Source organism: Toxorhynchites rutilus, chromosome 1 (assembly GCF_029784135.1).
Source record: "Toxorhynchites rutilus septentrionalis strain SRP chromosome 1, ASM2978413v1, whole genome shotgun sequence".
Lineage (NCBI taxonomy): Eukaryota > Metazoa > Arthropoda > Insecta > Diptera > Culicidae > Toxorhynchites > Toxorhynchites rutilus.
Window position 1 is genome coordinate 153372320 of NC_073744.1, and position 22999 is coordinate 153395318.

The 22999-nt window shown below is 41.4% G+C and overlaps 3 protein-coding genes across 3 annotated transcripts; 2 read left to right on the plus strand and 1 right to left on the minus strand.

Annotated features, from left to right (window-relative positions):
- The first annotated feature begins 1286 nt into the window (after positions 1-1286).
- On the plus strand, positions 1287-4111 carry LOC129778835 (uncharacterized). The gene is made up of 3 exons (XM_055785960.1): positions 1287-2498; positions 2551-2932; positions 3500-4111. The coding sequence occupies exons 1-3, from the start codon at positions 1317-1319 to the stop codon at positions 3805-3807; spliced, it is 1872 nt and encodes a 623-aa protein (XP_055641935.1). The 5' UTR covers positions 1287-1316; the 3' UTR covers positions 3808-4111.
- A 7807-nt stretch (positions 4112-11918) lies between these two features.
- Positions 11919-12874, minus strand: LOC129761955 (nuclear nucleic acid-binding protein C1D-like). Its single transcript, XM_055759817.1, has 3 exons — positions 12817-12874; positions 12484-12748; positions 11919-12420 (listed from the first exon to the last, which is right to left on the minus strand). Exons 2-3 carry the CDS (start codon positions 12733-12735, stop codon positions 12217-12219), a joined length of 456 nt encoding a protein of 151 aa, XP_055615792.1. The 5' UTR covers positions 12736-12748; positions 12817-12874; the 3' UTR covers positions 11919-12216.
- A 1030-nt stretch (positions 12875-13904) lies between these two features.
- Positions 13905-22376, plus strand: LOC129761945 (nucleic acid dioxygenase ALKBH1). Its single transcript, XM_055759803.1, has 3 exons — positions 13905-14130; positions 21288-21841; positions 21956-22376. Exons 1-3 carry the CDS (start codon positions 14020-14022, stop codon positions 22332-22334), a joined length of 1044 nt encoding a protein of 347 aa, XP_055615778.1. The 5' UTR covers positions 13905-14019; the 3' UTR covers positions 22335-22376.
- Positions 22377-22999: the final 623 nt, after the last annotated feature.

Here is a 22999-nt window from a genome sequence, read left to right on the forward strand (position 1 = left end):
AGCTCTGTTCGGGAAAGCACACAAATGGACAGAACAAATGTATGGAAAAATGGAAACGCCCAAAGTTTTCATGAATTTTAACCATTTACAAAACAGGGGATTCTGATGTATAGCACATTAAACAAATCTTAAGGAATTTCCGATTCGTTTAGTATGTAAATCACTAAAATCCGTTCGCGGCAAAAATAGTTATTAACGTTAACTTTATTTCATAAAAACGTGACCTGTTTTCTGATTTGGCACCCTTAATGAAAGACGTAGTTCTACGTCAAAAAGCGAACCAATGATTCGACCGGCTCATAAAGCGAACCAAGCGTTTTCACGCACTGTACGATGTTTCCGATGATGCTTGTTATCCTGTAGAGTGAAATTGGTCCGCAAACGATCCATGGTGGGCTTGAATCATTAATTCTGATGGGCGATTATGTCGACTGGAAGAATGGACGGAGAACACGGAAAGTTTTCAAAGTGTGCCTTGGTTGTCGCAATTGCGCAATTTGCAGATTCAGGGTTCTGTCCATTAGGGCAAATCAAACTAGATACAAAGCAAGTGACAGCACTCAAAATGGCGTGAATATAGAAAATAGGGAACCAAAAATTTTATGCCTCCAAAAGATAAATATATTTTATTGTCAATCGATATTCCGAGTATTGTTTCTACAGAAGATTGAACTGTAATGCCTTTTCATTATTCAATTTGCAAGGATTTTCAAGGAAATCTTGTTCACAGTCAGTTTTAACAGGTCTCACATTTTCAGTTTCGCTGTGTGGGAACAGACCACTTGATGCGAATAACTAGAACAGATGTTCCCAGACAATTTTTACATAATTGAATACATTGATTTGCATGAGTTATTTGGTTCTCCACATGTGCGGTTCACAATAAATGATTAAACTGAATTATTTTTCCGAACAATCATAGATAATTTCAATCAATATTCCTAGCACGTGTCAGTTTTCACGTGAGAAAATATATTCCCAAAACATTTAAACTGTTACAGACTCACGTGATAATGGGAAGCCCTCAAATCTAAAAATGCTCATGGTCAATGGTCAACAAAAATATACCAAGATATCAACACATAGTATCCGATACGATATCCTGGTTATTTCCCAACTCATCCCTTGTTATTGAACCCCATAGTTAGCGATAGTTCTGAGTGATTAAATTACTATCATTTCCAGCCATCCTCGAACGGTATTGATTTTTCGTCAATATTATATATTCGACTGTTTTGCTTCTTCGCCATATCGTCACACCGCCTTTCAAGTCATTTTCATTTCGAAGTGATCGATTGAAGAGAACACATGCGCACATGTTCCCGCGCAACAGTTTTACATTTTTCGACGAGGAAACTCACGTTTGGCGTGGCCGTGACTTACCACCGTTGTATAACTCTGACCAAGGTGTTGGAGAACTGCTTTGGTCGGTGCTACAGCGTGCACCGGGGAAAGTTGCCCAAATAAGCGCCGATAGTGGCGTTCGCGTAACGTACAATGACATGTGGCTGCGTAGCATTCGGGTGGCCCAGAACCTGACCGCAATGGGATTCGAGCCGGGGAATTTGATTGCTATTGTAGCGAGGAATAACGAGAAGGTTGCCGCGGTGGCTTTTGGATGCTTCATGTTGGGAATGCCTATCAACTTTTTGGATCCAAACTTCCACAGCGAAGATTTTGCACATATGTTCGGGACCGTCAAACCAACGCTTGTAATTTGCGAGGGAGATTTGGTGGAGGAAATGTTGTCTGCCGTAGAAAGTGCCGAAGTTTCTCCCTCGATAGTCGTGTTTGGAACCCACGTCGACGGATATTCTACAGTGGATGAATTGTTGGCTGAAACGGGAGCGGAGAAGAGCTATCTGCCAACGCGAATTGAGGATCCCAAAAATACTCTCGCAATAATACTTTGTTCATCGGGTACTACTGGGAAATCGAAAGGAGTATGCCTATCGCACGCGCTGTGTATCGCAAACATGACCAATATCTTGTCTTGTGTAGAATCGGATCGTGTACTTTGCCTCAGTTCATTGTATTGGATCTCCGGAATTGGCACGCTGCTGACCGCAACTGCTGCGGGTTCAACTCGCATCATCACAACACAACGGTTTGACGCGGGCATGATGATCGATCTGATTGAGCAGTTTCGCGTGACCATAATATTTTTTCCACCGTCCCATGCGCTGGCCATTCTTAATGAGCCCTCCGTTGGAATGGCAGATTTTTCCAGCTTACGGAAAGTGTACTGTGGTGGCGGACCAACGTCCGGCGATTTGAAGCGATCGTTCGACATGTACTTACCGAAAGGGAAACTCATCGTGGTGTATGGATTGTCCGAGCTGGGCGGAGCGGGTGCTACCAGCGAAGAGGCGTACAAAGACGGTTGCATTGGGGTTCTGTCGAATGGTGTCGAGGCTAAGGTTGTGGATGACGAAGGAAATGTGGTTCAATTCGAACAGGATGGAGAGTTGCTCATAAGAAAAAAATTCAGATTCATGGTACTTGTTTCAGTTTTTCTGAATATTGGTTTACATATATCTAACTTTCCAGGAGTACTATGGTAATCCGGGAGCAACCGCCGAAATGCTCGATGGCGAGGGGTGGCTACACACTGGGGACATCGCTCGCGTTGATGAGGATGGTTTGTTCTATATTGTTGATCGCAAGAAGGATATCATCAAATACGCTGGCTATCAGATATCCCCATCCGAGATCGAGAATGTCATTTTGAAAATTCCTGGAGTACTCGCTGTTTGTGTTACCGGAATTCCTGTGCCGGGGAATGATCTACCAGTGGCGCTGGTAATCAAAGCGGCTGACTCCGAGCTTACGGAAGATGTAATTGTGGATGCGGTAGCCGACTCAATGGTGGACTTCAAACGACTCAGGGGTGGAGTTTATTTCATTGATGGGTTCCCAATGACTCCGTCTGGTAAGGTTCTGCGGCGGAAGTGCCGTGAAATCGCTGTTGAGTTGTATAATGAAAGGAATAATTGACGCTAAGTTCGTTAATTTATTGGTGCTTTGATTGGATGTATTGCAGATATTAAAAGATATTTTGGATTGATTTTCGTATTTCACGGATGAATGCAACTTTATATCGTCTATGTGGAAAAGAAAGGAGACAGTCTATTAGATCAGGGGTTTTCAAATGGTGCTCCGCGGGAAATTTGTACTCCGCGAATGTATAGCAGATGCTCTCACTTGAAAACCGACCTCGAAAAAACATTCATTAATTTAATTTCACTGGGCATATAGTGCAACCGAAATAGGGTTGTTTCCAGTTGTAAAAAGTTGCAATTCGCGTTGACGGCGGAATGGTGTCGACATCTGGATACGATATTAGTTTGTATGAGGCCAACTATTCTTTATCAGATTAGTCGACCCAGAGGCAGTTTTAAATTGCTAAAATTTGTATGAAATTTTTTCTTGGCGTTATTTACCTGCTAGAAGTACGTTGTTCTGACTCTAATTTAAACTATTTTCTATGAATTTTCAGATATACTCACTTTGTTATTTATGTTTGAATACGGAGATTATCGAGGTCACAAAACAGGGATTCACAAAAGCGATGTCCACTTCCTCCAAGAGTTCGGAGGCACTGGAAAGGATATCGCAGGAGAGCTGAAGGTTTTCCCTTCTCCTACCAATCAATTACATAGTCGCGACACCAGGTTCTGGAAGAAGATTCTTCGGTGGTTGACGATCAGCGAGAAGAGAATGTCCAAGTCGCTGTTCTTTCTTTCGTGCGTTGAACGAGTAGATATACAGTACGAAGTACCTGTCGGAAGCAGCCGTTTTCATTAAGAAGTATCCCATGAATGATGATGTGGCCTTTGGCTGTATCTGGCCACGAACGGAAAGCACATAGAGAATACCAAAAATACATCACGAATAGATAATGAAGTAGAAGAGACGACCATTTTTGCCAGATGAAAACAACCATCACCTTCACTCTCATTCTTATTTACGAACGAGTAGAAAACGTTCGAAAGTATGTCCCATTTGTATTCTTGTTTTCGTACGAATCAAATCGATCCATTCGATCTTTCGAAAATTTAACAATTCGAACGAAACGTCTATTCTAGTTTTCGTACGAATGTGTTTTTTCACCTGCCAACCAAACGTCACTTTTTTCTTTCGAATCTCGTTTGTTTGTTTAATCAGTATTCAGTTTTTCGGATAATTCGAGCTTAAGTCGTGTTGGTTCTACTGCTCCATATAGTACAGGAGGAATTCAATCATTAAGAATTATGAATATGAATAATTTATTTCATTTTGCTTTATTTTTGTGATGTGATGTATTCAACTAGAAATGTTATTTTGTTTTTCCAGCAGTTTCTCTGTCAAAACACATAAAAAATAATTTGGGTGCTTTCGTTGATATCTGCTTTTACTTCATCCCTGTTTATTTTTTTTACCGTAAAATTAACTTCATGGTATATTGAAATGACCCTCCCCCCCATCAGAGAGAATTCGTTTCTCTCTCTCTCTCCTTACAAATTGTAGATGAGATCACGGTAGATAAACAATGGAACCATCCATTAATAACAGTTCGGTTGAAAGGTTTCGTGCCAACGACGCAGGACAATCCTTACTCCCTCCTGCAGAACGACGAGTCCGTCGCTGACGCTCTCAATGCGGGAAGTTCTGGTACATCGCATGGTGCCATCAGGAAAAGGAAAATTCCCACTTTTCCATCACTCCCCAGAAAGAAGTCCGCAATTCCCAAGTTGGATTGAAACCTCGAACCGATCGTGTTGAAAATAGAAAGAAGCAAGTACCTCCTGGTTTACACGGTTCTTCTACCAACCAGGGGTCCTCAGCACCTTCCGGGACAACACCCAATACGTTTATTCCTTTTTCGCGGTCAAAGCAACAGTCACAACCTGGCTTGTTTGTGCTTTCTGACCTGGTGGAAAACGTTTTGAATGCTTTGAATATTAATGACTCTTTTAAAAGCATAGTATTATGTTTGCTTCCGGTAGGGAGAACATTCTTGAAAGAAAAATGTGCCTTTTTAGCAGCCTCCATTTCCCTCGATGCCTGATTCAGTACAAGAGGTCAAGGATTTGACCACTGTCATACAGTGGAATTGCAGAAGCATCACCCCTAAACAAGATCAATTTAAATTTTTAATTCACAATTCTAGCTGTGATGTATTTTTCCCTCTGTGAAACATGGTTTTCTTCAGACGACGCATTGCCTCGATATATATTCCTCCCAGAACTATGGTAGGCCGCCGTCAGTTTTTTGGTATTATCGAGGCATTGCATCTTAGGTGATTTTAACTCCCATGGAACAACATGGGGGTCACTCTACGATGACAACCGTGCCACTTTGATCTATGATCTGTGCGACCACTTCAAAATGACAATTTCGAATACTGGGGGAGCAACTAGGATAGCCAACCCTCCTACACGGGCCAGCATGCTAGACATATCTCTCTGCTCTTCTTCATTATCCCTGGATTACGTAATCCATGATCCCCACTGTAGTGATCACCTACCAATAATTTTATCGATCGCCAATGAATCAAGTTCGCGTGAGCCAGTCGATATTGCATATGACCTCACGAAAAAATATTGACTGGAGAAAATTTGCGGAAATAATATCTGAAGCAATTGTTTCAATGCATGAACTTCCTCCACTCGAAGAGTACAACTTTATATCGAGTTTGATTTACGAAAGCGCACTACAAGCTCATAAGAAACGTGTTCCTGTTACCTGCTACATTCCGACGTCGTTCTCCATAACTTTGGTGGGATAAGGAGTGTTCAAAGGTCTACCTTGAAAAATAATCCGCTTTCAAAAAAATCAGGTAAACTGGATCAGTGGAACGGTTTCGAAAGTACCAAGCTCTAGAAGCCAAACTAAAAGGTTTGATTAAAGCAAAAAAGCGTGGATATTGGCGGAAGTTCGTCAATGGTTTGTCAAGGGAGACCGCTATGAGCACTCTTTGGAATACGGCTAGGAGAATGCGTGGCTGGAACCATACCAATGAAAGTGAGGAATACTCTGACCGTTGGATTTTCAAATTTGCAAGGAAGGTTTGTCCCGATTCTGTTCCTGCACAAAGCGTCGTACGCGATATTCCGCTCCAATGCGATTATGAGAATTTTTCGATGGTGGAATTCTCAATTGCCCTCCTCTCATGTAACAATTCAGCTCCGGGGTCGGACAAGATTAAATTCAACTTGTTGAAGAATCTTCCCGACTTGGCAAAACAGCGTTTGCTGAACTTGTTCAACAAGTTTCTGGAGCTGAATATTGTCCCGCATGACTGGAGACAAGTGAGAGTGATTGCCATACGAAAATCCAACAAGTCGGCTTGCGATCACAACTCGTATAGGCCGATTGCAATGTTATCCTGTATTCGCAAATTGTTAGAGAAAATGATTCTACTTCGTTTGGACAAGTGGGTCGAAACGAACAATTTGCTGTCAAATACGCAGTTTGGCTTCCGCCGAGGTAAAGGGACGAATGATTGTCTCGCGCTGCTATCTTCTGAAATCCAAATCGCATTTGCTCGCAGAGAACAAATGACTTCCGTTTTTCTCGATATCAAAGGGGCATTTGATTCAGTTTCCATGGAAATTCTCTCAGAGAAGCTTCATAATCGTGGACTTTCACCAATTCTGAATAATTTCCTGTACAATTTACTGTCAGAAAAGCACATGAATTTCTCTCATGGCAACTCAAAATCTTCTCGTTACATTTTTATGGGCCTACCGCAAGGCTCCTGCCTAAGCCCCCTCTTGTACAGTTTTTACGTCAATGATATGGATGATTGTCTCACTAGAGACTGCACGCTGAGACAACTTGCAGACGATGGAGTTATTTCCATCACGGGTACTAATCCCGTCGCTCTGCAAAAGTCGTTGCAAGATACCCTGAACAATCTGTTCACGTGGGCCCTCAAGCTGGGTATCGAATTCTCTACGGAGAAAACTGAAATGGTCGTTTTTTCTAGGAAGCACGAACCCGCCCAATTCCAGCTTTACCTATCCGGCAAAACGATCCAACACTCTATGTTTTTCAAATACCTGGGTGTATATTTTGATTCTAAATGTACCTGGGGGAGACACATTGCGTATTTGAAACAGAAATGCCAGCAAAGAATCAATTTTCTCCAAACAATAACCGGAACATGGTGGGACGCCCATCCAGGAGACCTCATTCAGTTGTACAAAACAACGATATTGTCAGTGTTAGAATATGGCAGTTTTTGCTTCCGATCAGCTGGCAGGATTCATATTCTCAAGCTGGAGAGGATACAATATCGTTGCTTGCGTATAGCCATGGGGTGTTTGCATTCGACACATACGATGAGTCTCGAAGTTTTGGCAGGAGTACCCCCGCTTACTCTTCGGTTCACAGAATTATCCTACAGATTTCTCATCCGTTGCAAGATCATGAATCCATTGGTGATTGATAACTTCGAAAATCTACTCCAACTGACTCCTCAGTCAAGTTTTATGTCTTTATACCATGAGTACCTTACCCACGACGTGCACCCTTCACCAGGCATCTCCAACCAAGTTTGCTTCCCATACTTTTGCAATTCCTCTGTCATTTTTGATCTGTCCATGCGACAAAAAATCCATGGAATACCAGATCACCTACGCTCCAATGTTATTCCGTCGATATTTTCGGAAAAATATGGGAAAGTTGGATCTGATAAAATGTTCTTTACTGACGGTTCATACATAAACGGGTCCACTGGCTTCGGCATCTTCAATGAAAATTCCAGTGCCTCTTTCAAACTCAAAGATCCTTGTTCCGTGTATGTCGCAGAAATGGGTGCGATATACTATGCTCTAGGGATCATTGAAACACTGCCCATCGACCATTATTTTATTTTTTCAGACAGTCTCAGCTCAATAGAGGCAATCCGCTCAATGAAAGCTGATAAACGCTCATCTTATTTCCTAACAAGAATAAGACATCTATTGAGTGTTTTGGTCGAAAAATTATTCAAGATTACCTTAGCATGGGTTCCCTCTCATTGCTCGATTCCGGGGAATGAGAAAGCGGACTCGCTAGCTAAGGTGGGCGCTTCAGAAGGCACACTTTTTGAAAGGCAAATTGCCTATAATGAATTTTTTCACATTCCTCGTCAGGACACACTCGTTAGTTGGCAGCGCATGTGGAGTGAAGATGAGTTCGGTCGTTGGTTACACACGATTATCCCTAAGGTCTCGACGAGTGCATGGTTCAAGGGATTGAATGTAGGTCGTGATTTCATTCGCGTGATATCTCGGCTTATGTCCAATCACTACAACCTAAACGCGCATCTCTATCGCATTGGGCTCGCAGCAAACAATCTTTGTGATTGTGGCGATGGCTACCACGACATCGAGCATGTTGTCTGGTCGTGTATCCGGTTCCATGCTGCTCGCTCTCAGCTCTCTAGAGCACTGAGAGCAAAAGGCAGACAATCGAATATCCCCGTCCGGGATATCTTAGGTAGCCGTGATCCTGATCTTCTGCTTCATCTATACCTGTTCCTCAGAAACGCCGATGTCAACGTTTAATGATGTTCCTTCGTTGTTTCCTCGTTTCATATCCCTCCTATCCGATCGATAAACTTTTACTTAGTCGCGGCAATACATACACACACTCTTTACAGATGCACGGGCCAAAGGTTGTGCAGTCCACTGATCATTCAACAAGAGCCAAAGGTTGTACCGCTCATGACAACTCTACACGAACTGATGATTGCGCCGGCTAGTGACCATTCTATCCTGGATTCCTCGAGTCGAGAAAGACGCACCACGCTAGATATGGGGTACAGACTAGGGAGCGTTGCTGATTAATGGTCAGCTGCATCCCAATAGGAAGTAGCCCGTGGCGGGCACACGTATAGAGCATCGAAGACTGCAACATACCAATTATGAGAACACTTGTAATACTAACCTCGAGCCAACCGCGAGTAATCGGTTACATATTACTAACATAGTTGTAAGACAAAAATTGTCAAAATATTGGACTCCCGGCCCCGTCAGGCTAACGCCACATGTGCCTTAATAAAAAATATATTTTGGAAAAAAAAAAACACTTCTTTCATGTAACAGCTCCGGGGTCGGAAAAAAATTAAATTCAACTTGTTGAAGAATCTTCCCGACCTGGCAAAGCAGCGTTTTCTGAACTTGTTCAACGAGTTTCTGGAGCTGAATATTGTCCCGCATGACTGGATACAAGTGAGAGTGATTGCCATACGAAAACCCAACAAGTCGGCTTGTGATCGCAATTCGTATAGGCCGATTGCAATGTTATCCTGTATCCGTAAATTGTTAGAGAAAATGATTCTACTTCGTTTGGACAAGTGGGTCGAAACGAACAATTTGCTGTCAAATACGCAGTTTGGCTTCCGCCGAGGTAAAGGGACGAATGATTGTCTCCCGCTGCTATCTTCTGAAATTCAAATTGCATTTGCTCGTAAGAACAAATGGCTTCTATTTTTCTTGATATTAAAGGGGCATTTGATTCAGTTTCCATGGAAATTCTCTTAGAGAAGCTTCATAATCCTGGATTTTCACCAATTCTGAATAATTTACTGTACAATTTACTGTCAGAAAAGCACATGATTTTCTCTCATGGCAGCTCGAAATCTTCTCGTTGCAGTTTTATGAACCTACCGCAAGGCTCCTGCCTAAGCCCCCCCCCCCCCCCCCTTTGTATAATTTTTACGTCAATGATATGGATGATTGCCTAACTAGAGACTGCACGCTGAGACAACTTGCAGGCGGTGGAGTTATTTCCATCACGGGTGTTAATCCCGTCGTTCTACAAAAGTCGTTGCAAGATACCCTGAACAATCTGGTCACGTGGGCCCTTAAGCTGGGTATCGAATTCTCTACGGAGAAAACTGAAATGGTCGTATTTTGTAGGAAGCACGAACCCGCCGAATTCCTACTACACCTATCCGGTAAAACGATCCAATACTCTATGTTTTTCAAATATATTTCGATTCTAAGTGTACCTGGGGGAGACATATTGCGTATTTGAAACAGAAATGCCAGCAAAGAATCAATTTTCTCCAAACAATTACTGGAACATGGTGGAGTGCCCATCTGAAAGAACTCATTAAGCTTTATAAAACAACGATATTATCAGTGTTAGAATATGGCAGTTTTTGCTTCCGATCAGCTGCCAAGATTCATATTTTCAAGCTGGATACAATATGGTTGCTTGCGTATAGCTATGGGGTGTTTGCATTCGATATATACGATGAGTCTCGAAGTCTTGGCAGGAGTATCTTCGCTTACTCTTCGGTTCACAGAATTCTCCTACAGATTTCTCATCCGTTGCAAAATCATGAATCCATTTGTGATTAATAACTTCGAAAATCTACTTTCTTTTGCAATTCCTCTGTCATTTTTTATCTGTCCATACGACAAAAAAATTCATGGAAAAATCCAGATCATCTACGCTCCGATTTTATTCCGTTGATATTTTTCGGCAGAATATGGGAAAGTTAGATCTGATAAAATGTTTTTTACTGATGGTTCACACATAAACGGGTTCACTGGCTTCGGCATCTTCAATGAAAATTCCAGTGCCTCTTTATAACTCAGACGTCCTTGTTCCGTGTATGTCGCTGAACTTGGTGGGATATACTGTGCTCTAGGAATCATTGAAACACTGCGCATCGACCATTATTGAAGATGCCAAAGTCGCGGCAATACATACGCATACTCTTTACAGATTCAAACGACACGAGCCGAAGATTGTGCAGGCCATTGATCATTCACCAAGAGCTGAGGATTGTACCGCTCATGACAACTCTACACGAGCTAATGATTGTACCGGTTAGTGACCATTCAACACTGGATTCCTCGAATCGAGAGAGACGCACCACGCTAGATATGGGGTACAGACTAGGGGGGCATTACTGATTAATGGTCAGCTGCATCCCAACAGGAAGTATCCCGTGTGGGACACATGTAAAAAACATTGGAGAATACAACATCCCCATTATGACAACAAATTGTTTCTAAACTCGAGCCAACCGCTGGTATTCGGTTACATATTACTAACATAGCTTAAAAGAAATATTGTCAACATGTTGTACCCCCGGCCCCGTGAGGCTAACGCCATATGAGCCTTAACAAAAAAAATATATTTTGGAAAAGAGTCATTTTTTATATGTTATGGACGAAACAATGTAAAATGATGATTTTCTAACCTTTTCAGCGTAGAAAAAATATTTGAAACCGGGAAATTTGAAGAAAAATATTGATTTTTCTTAAAAATTTAACAAATTTCAAACCAAAAAAACTAGTTGAAAATCTAACGTAGATTAGTCAATACGCGGGCAACGAAATACATGTCGACGTGGAGTAGTAGTGGTGGAGTGAAGTCAAATTGGATGAAGAGGCAGATTTATATCTAATCGCCTCGCCAATTAAAAGAACCATTTGCTTCAACTCAACATGAATTAACGAAGGTTTGGAGCGAAAATAACTGATGAACGAGTCATGTTTGGCAGCAAATGCGTTCATTGTGATGTAATAACAAGAGAGAGGAAGACTTTTATGAAAATGTACTTGCTCGAAACGAAGCGATTGAGAGGATAGTTAATCTTTATGTTTCGTTTTCAAAAATGTTGGACCCTATCTGGAAATGTGAACAGTCTGGTGGAGAACATCATGGCCAAGCCCTTCGAATCGCTTGATTGTCTTGTCTTGAGCGAGCGCGAGGTATTACAGCTTCGTTTCTTGAGCCATGTGAGCAATGTATTTTTCACAATTATCTCATATTTACGGGACAACAAACAAGCCATGGCTTCCACAGCGATCTCTTCAGTATCGCAAGAACTCTGAGCTGTACAGCGAGCGGGCGTGTGACACCCTACCAAATCATCATCATAGTTTGATTTGCGAACAACATTAAAAAGGAGTTTAACACAACAATGAAACTGACATGTAGATTCAAATCTATTTATTGCAAAATAGCTCCATAAGTGATTCTTGCTGTCAACAAATCGTGTGTGTTTTACTTGAGGATAACGAATAGGATAATTTAACTTCCAACAGTTTACAACCCTCTGGTTAATATATGGATATCATTCTCTCCGCTAATATTCTAGCCTTAAAGCGTTCTTGGCATTTAGAGGTATTCCGGATAGACTTAACTTAACACTAAACGGGGGTTGGAATTTCAAAGCGTAAGAAATTTGTACCCAGGGATGAGAATCAGGGGGCAGCCCCTTCAATCCTCGAACCGAATCTTTTTGTTCGGTGGCGGCTCGCTGCCTTCCGGTTTGTCTCGATTTTTGTGATCGTACAGCCCTGCCCGAACAAAGCGCTTGGCCGCTCCTTGGTCCAGCACTGGTCGATTGTACTTGTGGTCGTAGATTTCTTTCTCGCGTAGCATCGCTGCCTTGATGCGAGCGAGCTCATCCTTGATGCCATGCTGGAAACAAAAAATCAATTTTTGAATTAGCTGAAAATAAAGGAATCTTCGATTCAAACTCACTTTGTTCGGGTCGAGTCCGATAATCTTGTGGTACATCCAGTAGAGTGAATTGACACTGTACGAGAGGTGCAAATCATATTTCACCTTCTCGTCGACCGTGAAGCCCTCGTACTTTTTGTAGTCCTCCCGGGCAGCAGCTAGATTCTGTCTGATTTTTTCGATGCACTCCGACAGGGTTTCGTTTTTGTTGATAAAAGCCGTGTCATTCCGGAGCTCCCCGTAATCGAAATCTTCTATTTCGATAGTATCCATTGTTAGGGGGTGGCTGAAGCAGTAATAAAGTTGGTATTGGTACGCCTTATTTATAAGTATTAAATATTTGCAAATTTCTACCTCCAACAATGTAAACAAAACGAGGATTGACAGCAATTCAAATGCTTTCGCGTTTGAACCAGGGGTACGACTAAAACGTCAAATCCCTCATATTGCCAGTGTACCCAATATTGCTGCGGTTTACTGACATTTTGGTTCTATCAATTACTGTTGTTTACAACTCGGTTCGGTTATATAGTCGAATAGTGGCTTTAAACTCCATGTTAAATGTGAACACCATGTGAAACCGAAATATGAAAATCGCTCATGCAGTTAGAATAAAGCAGTGCATTTTTCGATTTCAATCCTCGTAAATGATATGTTGATAAACAAATGACGCCATATTGATTTTGATTTTGGGTAGCCTATATTCAATTGATGTCTAACCCCTGGTTTGAACGCTGACATTTCTCGCGTAACTTTTGAAAAGGTCCTATGTAACAAATGTAAACAAATCAAGTTAATGGATGCACGCTATTAATTTTCAATCATTGAATGCATTACAAAAACAATCGTTCACGTATCTATCTTCTTCATCTTTTAATCGCCGATGCAAAAAATATCCAATGTACAGATTCGTATTTTAAGCACTCGGTTGTTACTTCGGACGCCTCTTTCCTCCGACGCTCGAAACGTCCGAAGTAACAAAGCAATCAAAACAACAGGAAGTCGTACTTCGGTCGTTTTGAGTTTTTGTTTCTTTCAGGTGTTGTTATCTATGTCAGTGCAATTCAACGAGTGATGACAATAATAATCTGTCTTTAGAATGAAATGCTGATGTTTCGATTGTTCTTCAGTAGTTAGTTTCAAATTCTTATCGTGAAACGTAATATGTCCAATGTGCAAACAGGGGCAGTCAAAACGTCCAACGTAACATTTTTCGCTCCGAGGCTTCAAATTTAAGCTCAAATCACGGAACAACTGTTACGATTGGTTTTTCAGAGTTATTATTGACTGCTAGTGGTAAAAGTAGTGATAAAGATCGATACCTTTTAAGACAATTCGCGGAATAATGTTCGGGTCTTCAACTTCATTTTTCTCGAGTTGACGAAAATGTTACATTGGACCTTTTCAAAAGTTACGCGAGATTTCTAAGTGTAGTACTAGAGCTACAGTGGAAAGAAAGCAAACAAGCGTGGTTTGTGATTTGAAGTTTAATATAAGGCAAATTGTATACGTTTCGCTTAGCAGTAATATTCTACGATTTATTGTGTGCACATTCAAATGTTCCAAGACTCTTTCAAATATTACAAAGCTAAAAATCAGCCGCCTGATTTAAAAAATGTCATTGACATCGACAGAGTAGATGAAGACGGACTAGATTGCAGATTGAAGGTAAATAAAAACAAATTGTAACGTTTTGTAATGATGTTTGGAAGGGGCATCGTGGCGTAATATGTAGACATGCGGCTTTATTCCCGTTTCCACTTCACGGTAAAAACGAAATGAAAAGCACGCCATTAAACTACGTTTTACGAGTTAGTGAAGTGTCAAAGATAACTATGGGTTTTCAGGCAAAATGAACACCTTTCAAATGGAAATTATGAATGAAAATGACATTCTCCGTATCAAATTAGGGCCTGATTCTCGAATACACTACGAATACACTTCACGGTGGAAACGGAATGAAACGCATTCGCGATGACAACGGTACGGTGTCGACATCTGGATGCGAGATGAGTTTCCCACTAAATTTATCATTATAATATCAAACTATCTTCAGATGAAATTTTTGTATGAGATTATTATATCACATGAAGAAAACAAAGTTTTCCACTCACATTGAAAACCAGTTTGATACGAAGAAGTTAATTTTCATTAATGATTTTTCATTTGAAAAGTGCTCATTCTGCCTGAAAACTCATCATTATCTTCGACACTTCACTAACTCGTAAACATAGTTCAATGGCGTGCCGTTTATTTCGTTTCCACCGTGAAGTGTATTCGAGAATCAGGCCCTAAGGTGAGTGTTCAATGTGAATGGAAAACTTCGTTTTCTTCATGTGGTAAAATAATCTCTTACAGAAATTGTATCTGAAAATAATTTTATATTATAATGATAAGTTTTAGAGAAAAACTAATTTCATATCCAGATGCCGACACCATACCGTTGTCATTACGGATACACTTTATTTCGTTTTCACCGTGAGGTGGAAACAGGAATAAAGCCGATGGACAGTGATCTTTATGTTAGTTTTGTCCATTTTTTGAGACGGTGTTGCTTATCGTTAATGTATTTTTATTACTTCAAAAAACAATAAGCCTGATATTTTGTACAAACATTTATTATTTACTAGATGACCCGGCAAACTTCGTCCCGCCCAAACCGTAGTAGAACCGTAGATTCATTTATTGCACCCTATAACTTCCACATTCCAAATTTCATTTCTTTTGTTCGATTAATTCTCGAGTAATGCAGAAATTTGTGTTTCATTTGTATGGCAGCCCCTCCTAGAGGAGCGGGGGGGGGGGTTGGAGTGTCTAACTACCATAGAATTATTTACTGCACCTTTAAAACACCATATGCCTAATTTGGTATCATTTGCTTCATGAATTCGAGAGTAATGCAGAAATTTGTGTTTCATTTGTATGGCAGTCCCCCCCTAAGAGAGGGGGGGAGGGGAGAATCATTTATTGCACCCTAAAACCTCCACACGGAAAATTTCGTTTCATTTGTTTGATTAATTCTCGAGAAATTTAGAAATTTGTGCTTCATTTGTATGCCAGCCCCCCCCCCCACTTAAGAGAGGGGGAGGGGTCTCAAACTGTCACGAAAACCTTCCCCGGCCCCAAAAACCCTTACATACCAATTTTCATGTCGATCGGTACAGTAGTTTCCGAGTCCATATGAATGAGACAGATAGACATCACTCCATTTTTATATATAGATTAAATTAAATCATGAAATCAGTTATAAAAAATATTGAATTGTATTGAAATGAATGATTGATGAATTAATAATTAATAATTGAACATAAAGATCTAAATGAATGGCACAAACGATATTACGTTGAGATGTCGAAGTTTCACTGGAAATGATAATGCCTTCGAAAAAGAATTTTATCATACTGAAATCTCTTTTCTCGAAGTTGCTACTTATTTTTACTTTTGGTGTAGGACTACGTCTTTCATTTCTATACTGGGGTGTAAGTTCAAAGTTTCGAAAAAGAAAGCGTTACGCCGGAGAACGAGATTTTGAGCGAGCTTGTACTTTTTGATCCAAAAACTTGTTTCAATAGCCCTAAAACTGCTTTCAAAACAGGCTATTGAAATCACACCACTCGGTATATAAGCGAGTGCCACTCGGAAATCCACTCAGTTTTGATTGCGCAACAATTGAGGTTCGATCGCTGGAATGGATGGAAGTTTCCCTAACACAGACTTCACAACCACGGAGCCAGGGGAAATTGGCATAGCAAATTAGATGCAAGCAGCGGGAACTTTTGTAATCGTTTGCATTTTTGCAAACCGGAATATGTTTCCCCAATACAGATTCCGAAACCAAGAAATCGACATTGCAGATACATTCAAGTCGGCAATCTTTTTATACCCCCAAGCATTTTTACACTTCGGAATTCGTTTTGCTATCATGGTCTAAAAAAGCGGGTAGAAATGCAACTAGTGATCCCCGATTTTCGAACTTAATCGTTCATCAGCTAATCGAATACTATTCAGCAGTTTGTTATTCGATTCGATTAATCACCCAAATAATCGATTAATCGATTAATCGTCACACTCAGAGAAATATTTAGTTAGACTAATATTTCTCATTTGCTAGTGAAGGAACATGCGACATATCGAGCAGTGTGTAATGTCACTTTGACTCACCCTTTGTAGAATACACAGTCACCTTGACACACCTCTTGTAGAATACAATGAATAAATTCTTTTTTCTGATTACAACCGTCAAACGAAGAAGTTCGTTCTTTGGCTCACTCCCATATTCCAATAGGTTATGGGCCCAGTGATTTAGCCATTTTGTTTTTTCTTCAGAGTTAGTTTTTTTTTTAAATGTCCACATCAGAAAGTTCCCATCAAAATGGTGATGGAGGTGCTGTTCACAATCGAGGATACAGTTCAACGAGTCTGGCGTCAATTGAGTTTCTTGTCGGGCGAGAAAATTGGCCAACCTGGAAGTTTGCGGTACAGATGTTTTTAGAGCTGGAAAATCTGTGGGAAGCAGTCAAGCCGACACCGAAACCAGATGGAACGGATCCTGCCGTTGACGCATTGAAGGACAGAAGAGCTCGTGGAAAAATTATTCTTTTGCTTGATCCAGTTAATTATGTTCATGTACGAGAAGCGAAATCCGCCAAGGAAACGTGGTCAAAGCTGGAAGCAGCATTCGAAGATACGGGTCTCACCCGGAAAGTTGGTCTGCTGCGCAAATTGATAACAGCGTCCCTAGCAACCAGCTGCACCATGGAAACATACGTCAATACGATCATAGCAACCGCACATCAGTTGCGTGGCATGGGGTTTGACATCAGTGACGAGTGGATGGGTACTCTTTTGTTGGCTGGTTTGCCGCAAGATTATAGGCCGATGATAATGACATTGGAAAATTCCGGAACAGCGATTACCGGTGATGTCGTGAAGACAAAGCTGCTGCAGGAAACATGTATGTCATCGTTATCGTCAGGTGCTGCCTTTTCGAGTAACAAGCAAAATAACAATCAGAGTCGAAAATCGAAGAATTGCGATGCAGCTCCCCAAGGCAAAGGTCTCAAATGTCGACGTTGCCACAAATATGGTCACATTGCAAGGGAGTGTCCACAAAAGGATTCCAAGAAAGCTAGCGCGTGGTGCACAGTTCTTTCAACGATTGCCGAAGATGACAATTGGTATTTCGATTCCGGTGAATCGAATCATTTTTCAAAGACGGAATACATGTTAGAAAATCTTCAACGTCACGGCGGAACGGTGATGGTTGCCAATAAAAGTGCGATGAAAGTGATTGCAAAGGGAAGCATGGAACTGAGGCCAGAGTGCTCCTCGTGAGAATTGTAGGATTTGTGCGCTTGGTAAGCTAACTCGTTTGCCTTTAAACAATGTTGGCTCGAGAGCAACGGAGCTTTTGAAACTGGTACATTCCGATATCTGCGGACCAATGGAGGCGAATACGTTGTGTGGAAGCCGATACTATCTGACATTCAGCGATGACAAGTCGTGGAGAATCAGCGTTTATTTTTTGATCGAAAAATCAGCGGAAAGCGTGTTTAAAGCCTTCGATGATTTCCGGCGCTCAGCTGAGAGGCAGACAGGCTGCTTCATGTAGATGGGCTCTTCCAACTTTCCGCGTACCTTCATGGAAAGTTGGAAGAGCCCATCTACATGAAGCAGCCTGAAGGTTATACCACTGGGAACTCAGACACGGTATGGTTGCTGAAAAAGAGTTTATACGGTTTAAAGCAATCCGCTCGAGTATGGAATCAACGAATCGGCGATGTATTCCGAAGAATGGGATTCGTGGCTTTGACTGCGGACCCTTGTCTGTACGTTCGATGAAGGACATCAGCCACGTATGTTTTACTCTACGTCGACGACATGCTCATCGTCACTGAAACTGCAGACGAATTTGCGGCAATTTTCCGTCAGCTGCAAAAGAATTTCTAATCTGGGTGATGTTAAGCATTTCCTTGGAATTGAAATCGTGCGTGATTCAAGTGGATTTCAGTTGAACCAACAAAGCTACATTTTAAAGCTTCAATTTTGGCACAGAAGTCAAGTTGTCCCACACAGTTGGATTGGCAGGAAACGAAAATGGTACTCAGGTATTTGAAGGCTACATGTGACCACAAATTGCATCTTGGGTCGCAAAGCACAGGATTGGAACTGTTCGCGGATGCTGACTGGGCGAGTAACCAGCGTGATCGAAAGTCAAACACAGGATTCTTGATTCGTTTTGGTGGTGGCGTCATAAGCTGGGATCCAGGAAGTAAAACTGCGTTGCCTTATCATCCACTGAGGTGGAATTCGTGTCGTTGGCAGAAGCATGCCAAGAGCTGACTTGGGTGAAAAAGCTGTTAACTGATTTCGGTCTGGATGTCTCGGAGCCGGTACCAACCTTTGAAGACAACCAGAGTCGCATCAAGCTCATCAGCGGTGATAGAATCGAAAAGCGCTCGAAGCATATTGAGACCAAACATTTCTATGTTAGGGATCTGCAGAAGAAGAAACAAATTCTGTTAAAATACTGTCCAACCGAAGAAATGCTCGCAGACATTCTAACGAAATCATTACAGCAATTTAGAATTAGAATTCTGAGAGAACAATTAGGGTTACTGCCGAATAAGGTCGAGGAGGAGTGAAGGAACATGCGACATATCGAGCAGTGTGTAATGTCACTTTGACTCACCCCTTGTAGAACACACAGTCACCTTGACACACCTCTTGTAGAATACAATGAATAAATTCTTTTTTCTGATTACAACCGTCACACGAAGTAGTTCGTTCTTCGGCTCACTCCCATATTCCAATAGCTGGAAATCCATCTGGAATCAAAAAAGTGTTCACTCCGCCTGAAAATCAATTATAAGCTTTTACGCTCCTCTAAAGTCGTAAACGAAGCTCAATTCGCGTTGACGGCATTGAGCTTCGTTTACGAACTTAGGGGAGCGTCAAAGATAATGATTGATTTTCAGCATAAAACTGCAGCGGCCGTACATTTTTTTTCACTCTGGGTTTGGATGGATTTATCGACGTAAATTATTCGTTCGCTTCGATTATTGGTTGTGCAGTATTCGTTCGATTAATAATTGATTCTTGTATGAAGTATTCGATAAATCGGGGATCACTAAATGCAACACTTTGGCTCGATTATTCAAGACTGCATTGGAAGATATTTCTTCATGTAGCTAGCTCACTGAACTTCTACGCATACCGTTTGATGGTGATACCTATTCGCTACGATAACTACTACCGTAACGCATGAATTGACTTAAATTGAGATTTTTTTTGCATTTGAATTCGTAAATAGTTTAATTCATCCACTAGTTTATTCAATAATTTTATCAATACACATACATTATCAAATTTGCACAAAGATAGCTCTGCGCAGCGGCAATATCGTACCCAATGAAGAACATCCGAGGTGGGATTATTGCTAATTGAAGAAATACAATTGATTACTAAGCCAACGGCAGTCCTACGTCAACCTTGTGGTTATATCAGGTATAACCCATTAATAGTTTTTTTTTATCGATTTGGTGTCTACCTCCGTTAAAGGCCATCAGTGTCGCGCTAACAGTTGTAGTTAATATCCTTAGCATGTTTGGGGTATTTCTAATGGATAGGTTGAAGTTTCGTTTGAAAGTACTGACTTTCGATTTTCTGTCGATCCAGGCCGTCTAGCTGTTCTCCGAACATTGATTTGGTTAAATTTAACAGTTTCGCGAGTGCGAGTTTCTCGGATTTTCGCTGTGCGTTAGCAAAGCTTTGATGCTGCTGCTTGGACGTCATTTTGAGAATTGAAGAACAAATGTCAAACTCAAAATAGAAACGTCCTTCTGTATGCACCAGATCCCTGTTACCGCCTATCTCTTCCTATGTGCTCAGATGGTGCCAACATCTCAGGGTTCAAAACTGTCTGCAAAAAGTGTCTGCACTTGACCTGACAGAGGTGTCAGTAGGATACAAAACGTGTTCAAAACCGCATACATCTCAGCTGTTTTGTTCTCGAGATGTTGGCACCAAAAATATTGGCCGTCTGGGACGTGGCTTGTACGTACACTGAGAGAAATAATTAGTAAATATGACGATTTTTTTGGTAAATGCTACCAACCTATAGTCATTTTCTGTCGTACTAATAAACATATATGTCAAGTAGAACCATGATTCGTAAGTCCAATATCGGCTACATTTTCCGCCAAAAATACACGTATTAGAATTATATCCTTATTATACCTCCGTATTGCCTTATGGCAACAATAAAAATGGGTAACATGCTTGATTGATTGATTCTCTGTTTTTAAGAGGCTTTAAACTTTGCAGTTCATTCGACTCTACAGGTAATATGCTCTTTTCTCACCAGTCTTCAGATACAACAACATTCAAGTTTACAAATGTTATCGAGTAAAATGTACTAACCTCTGGTAGGGATGAGATTGTTGACAATATGTACAAAAAAATGTACATTCTACTAATGTTTACATTACCAAAGGTGTTTGATAGTTTTCGACCGAGGATTTTTCACGTATTAAATTTTCAAATTCTCGATTAAAAGAAATACGTAACGTTTAGATCGATAAAAATTTAATCGCAACATTCTTTATTGAAAGTGTGACGAAGGCCATAAATCAATGATGAACGGTTGTTGTCATACTGTTTCTTCCAAGCAGATCCGAAAGTTGCGGAATTTCGAAGTCTTCAAGATCAACCACAGGAGGAACTGACCCCAAGTCAAACTAACTCCGTATTTTTGGACAGTTTTCAATTGTCGCTCTCGTTCTCGTATAATGTCATGGGTATAATTTGGATATTTTACCTTTCAGTCTTTCCCAGTATCCTTCGCGTTGACCGCCAACTATCCTGGTTTAATTTCACCCAAGCTGTGGCGTGTTTTCGAGCTAGTCGATCGGCCTGGGCTCATTATCGTCAACAATCCCTTCACGAAGCATGCCCAGCGCTACTGGATGACTCGGTCTCTGTGCGACTACCCAAAACACCCCAACCATACAAACCTCTTGGAGAGTGTGAAAGAGAAATATTCTTACTTTGATTCAAATGAATCGAGCGAGGGATTTGACTGGTGGTCCATTGGACAAACCATTGAAGAACCCCAGGAGAAGCGAAAATTCCTCAAATTACTCCGATGGACTACGCTTGGTTATCATTATGACTGGACAAATAAGGTATACGACGAAGCGCAACGGAACGAGTTTTCACCGGATCTCGCCAGTTTGTGTCGCTACTTTGCAGAGGTCCTCGGTTTCCGACAGTTCCGCCCTGAAGCGGCGATAGTGAACTACTATCCTGTTGGAAGTACACTCGCTGGGCATACGGATCACTCGGAGAAGAACTTGGAGGCGCCACTATTTTCGTTCAGGTTTGTATTAATGCGCTTAAGCTAAATTTGAAAACTTGTCAAACATATGTAGATACAGATTACGATCATATATAAACATAAAAGCACTTAACATTATCCCCCCTCTCCGCACAGCTTCGGCCAGCCGGCCATATTCCTGATTGGCGGACCCAGCAAGGCAGAACGACCCGATGCGCTGTTGCTGCGGAGCGGCGACGTCGTCGTTATGACCCACGCCAGCCGGCTATGCTACCATGCGGTGCCGAGAGTTTTTCCCTGTACTCAGTCCGCACAGCAGCGATGGTCGCCCGGAAGCGACGGGACCGCCGGGGAAGAGCACCCGGAAGGGCAAAGTACCACCATCTGCTGCACTCCCATCTCGACCACGGTTTGGAACGATTGTCGGGAAACGGGTTCGCCACACCACTGGAGTGCCTTCGCTGATTACATTAGTAATAGTCGAATCAACATCAATATTAGACAAGTTTTAAATGAGGGAGAAAATCATTTGTAAATGAGACCGACGACGGGTGGGGAAGGATCCCTTCCGGATTGAACCCGCTGGAGTAAATTTTTAAATTTCCTGCCACAGATAGAGTTCGCTCGAACGATTTCTGCATCCGAATAACCATGAAAGTTTTTACGGGGCGGCAAAATTCCCTAATGAGGTGGGTAGTGCTTGGATGGACTTTTATTCCGTCTCTGGCTGGGTAAGTGAAACTTTTGCATGTATTTCGAATGGTTGCTCTTGGGATGGCAGCGGATATACGTTTGGTTTTCTGAATTAATTTAGCAAAAAATTGAAAATAATAATAGGTGTATGAATTTTGCAGTGAGCAGTTCTTCAACGGTCGGTTGTTCCGTTGGGAGCCGGCTATTCTGGTTTTCCTGTGTACATTTCCGAGTTGTGTGGCAAACAATTTATTGAAGCTCCCCTCGATTTAATTTGACGTTTGACATGCCCAGTGAGTGATTGGGTTAGCATGTCAGTCCAATTAGCAAACGAGTACTGTACATACCAAAGATTGTGGTTCTTTTGACAAGCAGAACCACTGTCGATACTTCAGTTTTTCAATGTTTTCCAACAGAAATATTTTTAAAATTCATAATGAATCTTCGGATTTTAGGAAGCGTATCGTGAGACCCCATGAGATTTTTCCTTCCTTCCATCGGCGTGAA